We start from the raw sequence: 9698 nt of genomic DNA on the forward strand, positions 1-9698 counted from the left end.
TACTTTTACCATTTTTGTTCTTGTTTTTTTTTCGGTAAGGCATTACTTATGTGACTCCACATTGTCAATTTGTGATCTCCCAAAAAATCTCTAACGTACAATATCATTTGCAAAGTTGGGTACTAAAGAACTGAGTAAGTCCAAACAGATAACTAAAGTTTTGATCAAACTCTGAAGCCAGTTTATACTTATAAATGCACGTTTATAAAAAATAAGTGATGAAATTTTGCACAAAACCTTAAATTCGTTTTCTGAATAAGTTTAAACTGCAAAGTTAGCGCACACAGAGAATCATATATGGATTGCAAATGCGAAATAGTAATTTATTTAATTTAGTTGATTTTTTAATATTTCCTCTGACTACTTTATAGGTGATTTTGTGGCAGCAGTCAATGTTTTATGTGTCATATATGACCTTGGTTTCAGAGAAATTTTTCTCTACTTGAAACGAAAATGGAAATTTTACAGTTTTTAGGCGTTGAAATTTTTTGTATTATCCTTGTATGATTTCTAGGAAATCATATACGAGCCTTGTATGACTACCAAGAATTCATACAAGTCATATATGAGCTAGTACTATTGCTAAGAATGGTATATTACTTAGTACGAACTCAAAGAAAGTTGTATAACCGAGGACCCGGGAAGAATATTGAAGTAAAAACACTTGTCTTTAAAGATTTTTTTGCAAAAAAGAGTGTTATCTTAATTGGCATAAATATATCATAATTTCATAATTTCATAATCTTGCAAGGCTCGCGAAATGCTGGCTCGGTAATTCTTAAGAAAATCAAATAACAAAACTTCAAGAAATCAAATACCCGTTTTCGTTAAAGTCATTTAAAGTTGTCGTACATACACTAGAGTATTAAAAAACTACGTACACCAAAAAAATTTTTAAAAACTTGCAAAAACATCAAATAAATCAACATTTTTAGTTTAAATCAGTTCTATAATAATGGGAAGTTACGTTTGTAGTTTTATATTATGTGGTAGACAGTTTAAGAGGTTTTCAGACAAAACTCAGTGACATCTGGATCAAGATTTTGACCGTTACTCTTCCATTTTTCCTAAACATCTCTTTGTTTTCGTAATCCTTGCTTCACAATTGCCCATGAATTTTCACTTGGACTAAGACTGTGACCGCATGCTCACCATTCCAATACCTCCCACTCCCCTTCTTTGAAGAATTTGTTGACAATCTTTGCTTTATGTACAAAAACATCATCTTTTTGAAAACTAAGGTTTTGAAAACGCAATTTTGTTTCGTAATTTTCAAACGATTCCAAGCAAACTAGGCATTTTAGCCTGTTTGATAATCTAACAGCGCCCACTCGTCTGATGTGTGCAACCCACGAGCTGAGTGATTGCTTGTGCAAAACGAAAATGATGCCAAGAAATCTTGTTTCATTTCTCCAAACAACTCGAATAATTCCTTCGCTAGAAACGCCCCCAGCCTGTTACACTTTTGCTGTAGTTTTTATGCATACTGTGTACTATCTTGATACTGCTATCAAGATTATAAGCTGAGTTACTTTTGTTTTGTGACTATCAAAATTGGACATTTCTAATCGCAACAGCGTGGCAAACAGTAAATTAACGAAGCAGCCTAACCTTCTTCTCTGTGTAAGCGGAGAAAATGAGAATTGTTATACTCAATTGCGATGGATGAATCCAATTGAGTTCCGAATGTTCGATTACAAGTCGAAGTGGGCAATTGCGTCGCAATTGGCGAGCTACTTATTTCTAACTGAGTTTTTAGTATCTAGAATGGTCAATCGCGGTGCGATTGGCACTTGTCGATGTTACTGAGTTAAATTGAGAAGCGTTTTGCAAGATTTAAATTAAACTGAATTCTAGAGTTACAAATGGGAGAATGAAAGATATATTTGATTACAAATGAGAAAAAGGTTTGTTCAACTTAATCACGAACAAGGAAGCAATTTTAAGATTTGTTTATAGTATGAACAAATGAATTTCCTGCCTAGACAGTATGAACAGACAATACTTTGCTAAAAATGGAGGAAGTAAACTTTACTAAAATCAAAACAGCACTTGCACTTCAAATTGAACTAAATAATATAATTTGTACTATATACGGATATGGATATGTGAAGGGTATCCATTGCCATATGACATTTCCCCCTCTTTGAGAGAAAATAAAATTACTAATTAAAATCAGAAAATTACTAATTATTCACCGGTTACTAAATAATAAAATATTAAATAATAAATAAAATATAAGAGTTTATGAAGTTTTAGTTTTATCTATTCAGTATCAGAGTTTTCCGCATTCTCTGCTTGGAGAACAGTCATCTCCCTTGGCAGATTTTGGGGGTCCTCGGGCCATTCGTTTGAGCTTTTGCATTTCCAATGTCCTGTATAGAGTTTTCAGAATAGCCTTCCCTATTTCTGACCTTTTCTACAATAGTCTGAGATTTTGACGTTTTCTTTTTCAGAGTTCGCTTACTCTTTCGTACGGAGGAAGTGTCCGAGTCTGAGGTGTCGCTAACTGTAAGCTGTCTCTTTGCTGTCTTTCTCAGAATAGGAGTTGGTGTTTGCTGTTTGGATGAGGCCATTTGCGACGCAGATGGTCCAGCTGTATGAGATGTGGTCGGTTGTGGTGCATTTGGGCTGAATTGGAGGATTTGTGTCAAATCTGGCCGATTGAGAAAAGCTTCGTCGTGTTTTGGGTTTCTTTTTGGGATTTTCATCTTCAGGGATCTGACTACATTACTCGCGGAGGAAATACACGATCTGCCTGATGAGACTACACTAACATCGTCAGGCTGTTTTTTATTTCGTCTTATTTTCTTATTCCCTGTATTCTTTCTTATCAGGTCCCGCTTATGTTTGTATATTTCCTGTTCAATGATCTTCTCGTTTATCTTTTTTGGCCGTCTTTCGATATATTGTGAGAGGTCAGTGTCCGGTTCAGCACGCGTTCCGAATTTTGCAATGTCCGAATTTCTGACTCGTACCTCTTGTCTATTCGGTTCTTTAATTACGCTGGTTGTAGGGCTCACTTTGCAAACTGTGCTCCCCGGTGCCAATACCTCGTATTAACCATCCAGGTTTTTCTTTTGTCGTTGGTTCTCATGGAGTTTTCGAGCCAGCTTGACTTGTATGCTACGTTCGGAGCAGGGAATTGATCGAGAAATTCCCTCCGATTTAATCAGCCGTTGTTCCCCGTCATTTCGTTTGTCCTGTTCAGCTCTTGCTTTGGCACTTGTGGCGCAAATGACGCGTTCTTTCTCTGTGTCCGAACATAGGGCCGTATCTGCCCATTGACCATTGTTCCTCTGACAGGTATGACCAACCCGGAATTGTATCTTCGTCTAAATAATATTTAATTATTGCATTATAATTAAGGTTTTTACTATTGGATTTAGTAGTGATATTTGATATAGGTGTATTACATTTCCTACCAAAGTGTTCCTCAAATGGTGTGATGTTTATTGTTTTTTGTTAAGATATTTTTAGTCGTTGTATTATTGCTTTAAGTGAATTTTCTGAGTCAAATTTTTTATTTAATTGAGATTTCATGCAAGATAATTGACGTTTAATTGTTTGAATAATACGTTCTACTAATCCAATTGCTCTGTGATCATTAGCTGGTGCATATATAGGTGTAATATTATTTTCTGTACAGAATATTTCAAACTTTTTTCCTGTAAAACATCTAGCTTGATCTAATCTAATAGTTCTAGGTACTCCGTACTAGAACTATTAGATACTCCGTACTAGGTACTCCGTATATCTCTATGTATGTAGGGCCACCAAATGTTTTGTGCTAGGGATAGCATGGCAAAACTTCCGTGATGTGTTGAATGGATATCTTCCAATACCGCGTCTTTAATCGCCTTTGGGATTGCTATCCGCTCATCCAAACACACACAGCCATGCTTGACACTCAAGTCCCGCCAGTAGAAAAAGAGATAGGGACTTATCTCTTGTAATCGGTCTGGATCATTCCGGAGAACACAATCCCGAACCTCCTTGAGGATTGCATCTTTGCCTGTTAAGATGGCCAGGAACTTCTTGCTGAAGACTTTGTTTAAAGTCTCGGTGAATAATATATCGTCTGTCTCCTCATTCAATCTACCAGTGGGTGTGTCTGTATTTGAGGTAGTGTTGGTTCCCGGCGTAGAGGGGGTGGTATCCGAAAATGTCACCCTTGCTTTGGTTGGAGTTGATTTGGATTGGGTAGCTTTGGCTTTAGACATTGTACTAATAGAGTTTTGAATTATCGAAGATGGAAAATTTGTTTTGTGTAGTTTTTGTGAAGTTTTTTGTAGGTTGAATTTGGGCAAAAAGCGAGTGATTCTTGTGCAAGTGGTATTTATACTTTGGAATTTTTGTTTTCGCGCTAAATTTAGCGTTATTAGGTGGATTATTTGACTTAATACCATTAATGGGCTTTATTGGGGATAATTGTTCAAAGTGTTCACATTCTTTACTGTCTGACATTTGCACTTCTTTAGCAGCGATTTTGTTAATGGAATGTGAATTATTGACTTTACAGTTATTTGGTGCAAATTGGAACTTTGTAAATTTAAGTGGCATTTGCGATGCAATTGGATGTATAAAATGCGGATTAGATTTAGAAGTAGTAGGTGTCAATTGCGTCGCGAATGATGTTTTAGGCAGTAAAGGGAGTGATTGCGATGCATTCAGTCTGATGTATTTTGCTCCAATGCGGCGCCCAGTCCTGAACGAGATGCATCACATTTGACTCTGACATCAAGTTTTGGGTTATAATGGCTGTTTTCTGTGCTATTAGCAATTTTTTCGTTAATTAGATTGAAATGTTTTGTGTGTTCTTCTGTCCAGATAAACTTTACTGATTTTGTGAGAAGTGGTCGAAGTGGGTGGCATAATTGTGCAAGATGTGGTCTGAATTTACCAATATAGAGGACTGACCCTAAAAATGATCTAAGGCGTTTCAGTGTCGTTGGTGGTGGTATTGTTAATATTGCTGCAGTTTTACTTTCTGGGGGTGAAATTCCAGTCTGTGTAAACTTGTATCCTAACCATTCAATTTCAGTTTTTGCAAAATGGCATTTTTGAAGGTTAATTCTTAGAATATCGTCGTCTAACTTTTTTAAACATTTGAAAAAATATGCCAAATGGTCTGCTTCAGTGCCGGTACTGACGATTATGATGTCGTCCAAGAAACAATATGTATTTTGTAAACCTATAAGAGTGTAGTCCATAGTTTTTTGAAATTCTGTAAAACCATAAAAACCAGTTTTCAATCTATATGTACCAGTAGATTCTCCGCAGATGATGTTAAAATTACAATACTTTGCTCTGTCGTGGTGTAATTTTAATTGGCTATAAGCACACTTTAAGCCTAATGTGGTGAAATACGCTTGTTGACCAATTTGTGTGTTGTTAAGGTGCTGTGATATAGTATCAATGAGCATGTCAATATTAGGCATTTGATATTTTTTTTATGTATAGCTTTTTTTAGTACTTTGGAAACTAATGCGAGTTTTTTTGATTGGTCTTTCTTTATTGTGATAACGATCGGGGAAATGAAATGTTCATCAAAACAACTAGATAATTTTTCGATATGACCTTCAGTTTGTAATCTTTCTAATTCCACCGGCACTCTAGGTTGAAGATTTATCGGAACACGACGACCTTTTTGATGCTTTGCTGCAAACTTTTGATGAAACTTTGATTTCGCTACATGTGTTTTGGACAAACCAATTCTTGATACTAAATGAGGAAATTGCGTCGCGATTGTCTCTTTAATTTTACCTGTAGAGGTATTAATGTTATTAACGCATTTACCATTATCAGGTTGTTGTACCACCGCAAGTCCCAGGGTTGTGAAAAGGTCTCTCCCCCGATTATGTTTCTATGGCCATCTTCTACCACAGTGAACACTGCTGCTTTATCTTTCCACTGATTATAGGTGATTGTGGTTTCCAAGTGTCCAAGAACTTTTATGGCTTCGTTTGAAAAAGTTTTCAAATTTCTTTTGTCCTTCGTGTCGGTCCACTTTGCAAATTTTGTGGTTTGGAGAATTTTATCTGCCAGAGTTTCCGTTATGATGCTAACGCCACTTCCAGAATCGATCATTGCTAGCGCCCTAACTTTCCCCAGTTGTACCTCCACATTTAGTGGTTCCAGCTGATGTACCGAGTCTGACGAAATCACCGCCACATAATCATCTGAATCGCTATCATAGTTTGAGTCATACACCTGTTCATACAGTTGTTGGTAGCTCGTTATGTAATTGACAGATTCTTCATCATCACTGTTTTCGGGAGACTAATCGATTTGATTGACGTTCGGTTGTTGAGCTTTCTGTGTTTGCCCCGGTGACTTTTTTGGTTTGCGACATTTTCTTGCGAAATGGCCAGTGATGCCACAATTATTACATTTTTTCCATTCGCGGGGCAAATCTGTTTATGGTTATGACTACAACGGAGGCCACAATTCATACAAATGCTTGTGTATTGATAATTCTGAGGTACAGTTGCGTATCGTGTGAAATCTCGCTTGGTTTGTTGGGCATTCGCGTTGCGATTGCGTATTTGGTGATTATTAATCAAATTCACAGAGTTTGAGCTTTACATCAAATTCTGGTTTATCTTGTGTTGATTCTGCGCTCCCATCTCCATTTGTATAGCTATCTCCAATGCTTTGGAAGGCTCGACTGTTTCTTTCAACAGTTCTTTTTGAGTCTCATGATCAATCATATTTATTATGAAGGCATCGCGAATCAGGGTAGTTTCTTCACTACCGAGGGTACAATTCTCTGCTAATTCTATGAGACGACCATAGAAACGTTCGACAGATTCTCCCTTTTGTTGCTTACAAGAGTAGAAATCAAAGCGATCATAAGTTATGTTACGAACTTTCGTGAAAGAATCCTCCATTGCCTGCCACAATTTTTTGAAAGGTTGTTTCTCGATTTGGAAGTGAGGGTGTTTGCTTTTGAAAATTCGTCGTCCCTCCGTTCCAATACTCAAGTATAATAGGGATATCGCTTTCTGTTCGCAAATTCCCCACGTTTTTTCTCCACACAAAATCCCAATCTCATCAACCTTTTTACAGCGGTTTTGCCAGTTGACTTTCAATTGTTGATTACGGACTTTCCGATCTCGTTCCGTCGCTTGGGTATGGTTTTCTACTGGATCTTCATAGGTTGGTTCGGGTGGGTAGGTTACTGTTGATGGAGGTTCGGTTAACAGATTGTCTAACTGAATTCCCTCTTTAGCTAGTAGAGCCAATTTCCACTGTTGTGTCCATTTGTCCCATGTCAGAGAAGGTGTTGCTGTCGGCTTTTCCCAAAATGCCTCTATGTGAAGTGGTGTCTTCTTGGAGTCCGCTGCTGACTGCGCCATGTTATACTCAATTGCGATGGATGAATCCAATTGAGTTGCGAATGTTCGATTACAAGTCGAAGTGGGCAATTGCGTCGCAATTGGCGAGCTACTTATTTCTATCTGAGTTGTTAGTATCTAGAATGGTCAATCGCGGTGCGATTGGCACTTGTCGAAGTTACTGAGTTAAATTGAGAAGCGTTTTGCAAGATTTAAATTAAACTGAATTCTAGAGTTACAAATGGGAGAATGAAAGATATAATTGATTACAAATGAAGAAAAGGTTTGTTCAACTTAATCACGAACAAGGAAGCAACTTTAAGATTTGTTTATAGTATGAACAAATGAATTTCCTGCCTAGACAGTATGAACAGACAATACTTTGCTAAAAATGGGAGGAAGTAAACTTAACTAAAATCAAAACAGCACTTGCCCTTCAAATGGAACTAAATAATATAATTTGTACTAAATACGGATATGGATATGTGAAGGGTATCCATTGCCGTATGACAAGAATGAAAACGCGTTTAAAACTTAAAAATTTTATGCGTTTCTTCACGCATTCGCGACAATCAAACTTTTGAGCAAAAGTGACGCTTAAAGAGCACAAATTGCGCTGTACGTAGCTTTTTGGTACTATAGTGTATATCTATTTTGTCAGACAGCAATCCAAATTTTTTTTTACAAAACTGGGGTATAATGAGCTCGTGACAATTAAAAAAGTGTTTTTTCCCTAAATTTAAATAATTGAATAAGAGCATATATTAAAATTTGAAATAGTTATTTTTAGCTGCGGTCAATTCACATAGTGCGTTTAGAAAATTAGAAAACTCAAAATTTGAGTTTTAAAACATGCAAAGGGTGCCAAGGGTTTGAAAAAGTATGGATGTTTTCAGACAACTAACGTAGAACTTCCCGAAACTGCCAGTCAGAGGGATGACTCTGTATTTGAGCTGAATTCTGCCACGTATGTTATTTTCCTTCAGGAATTTGAGCTGATCAGGAGTTGCAACCATCTGCAAATGCAGTTTGTTTCTCTTTATATGTTTATACCTGAAAAAAAGAGAGGCATCGACTATTAGGACCCCGGACTGCCGCTGCATTGAAAAACAGAAATGAAAACCTGATTCCAAATTCTTGGATTCATTGCTGTATAATAACATGATCATGCACATTCTGTTTTGGCCCCCAGTGTTTTTTACGCCCCCAGTTACAAATTATATGTTGTTATATAGCACTTTACTATGTAAGGAAATAGCACGTACTGCTGTGGGGGGGGCGTAAAAAATATAAGCTCAGTAAGTTGGGGGGGGGGGGGGGGGGGGTTGGCAAAACAGAATAGATCCGAAAAAAAGTTAAGCTCTCTGGAAGATCAGAAATTAGTTTCTTGACGCTGGGCGGAAAATTTTACCACCTTTTTGAGCAGTGTTGCAGTGTTTTATTTGTTTATAAAGCACGGTATTATTTGATTTATAGTTTCAATTCGAAGATTCGAAGATTGCAAGGCGTAAGTTATCATTGAAATCAGCTGTTTCATATCTGAAATACACTGTATGTATACTCCGGGACCCAACATCACATCGCAATGCGTTCGTTTATCTTTAGTATATCTACCTGAATTTAAAAGTGATTTCTGTGTTAGTTGATAACAAAGGTTCAACGAGGCATAAATGAAAGAGAGTTTAATTGATCAAAAAATTCTCCTAACAAATCACTAACAAGAACCTTCATAACAAATCCACCCTACTATTCGCGCCGTGTTGAATTCAATTTTGCAAAAGAAATTGTCACTTAGTAAAGTAATCTTATTATAAACTTTGATAAAAAACTCGCATGAATTTTGTAAGAGCTTAAAGCGTAAATTTCTGAAGCAACCAATGTATGTTCTGTAGTTGAGGAATTACAGCTGAAATATCATTTCACGGGCCAACTATCTATCAAAACTTCATATAAATGTTTCAATTAGAGTTCAAAGAGCAACAAATGCGGGAGAGTTTCAAAAAACAAAATTAAAAAAGGGGATCGACAGTCACTCTTTTCAGTGCTAAAAAAGCTGTTTTAAATGAAAGAAATAAGCACAGATTTGCAGAATAATTGCCTCACACGAAAAACTGATAGAATTGTCAATTTCGGTTTAAAAATTTTTTTGTTTTTAAAATTTTTCTAACGGTTGCAAAAATTTATTTGCAGAGTCTAAGTGAAAAACATTTGCAATTTCCAGATATAAAACGGAAACCAATCGACAATATATGAAGTTAACGATGAATTTTTTTGAAACACTTCTCCCTCTTGAATGAAAGAAGCGACCGTCTTGAGGTGCTTTGATCAATATTGTTTTCATAATGCGATTTAAAAAAG

General features: G+C 36.5%; 1 protein-coding gene across 1 annotated transcript in view; it reads right to left on the reverse strand.

Moving 5' to 3' along the window:
- Positions 1 to 8393, reverse strand: part of LOC142354975 (inter-alpha-trypsin inhibitor heavy chain H2-like) — a gene marked incomplete at both ends in the record, with an annotated part of 34353 nt that extends 25960 nt beyond the window's left edge. The window contains one exon of the mRNA XM_075407296.1: positions 8246 to 8393. Coding sequence (XP_075263411.1) covers positions 8246 to 8393 — 148 coding nt within the window. The remainder of the gene's footprint in view (positions 1 to 8245) is intronic.
- Positions 8394 to 9698: the final 1305 nt, after the last annotated feature.

Source organism: Convolutriloba macropyga, unplaced genomic scaffold (genome assembly GCF_964194025.1).
Source record: "Convolutriloba macropyga unplaced genomic scaffold, txConMacr16.3 SCAFFOLD_2221, whole genome shotgun sequence".
NCBI lineage: Eukaryota > Metazoa > Xenacoelomorpha > Acoela > Convolutidae > Convolutriloba > Convolutriloba macropyga.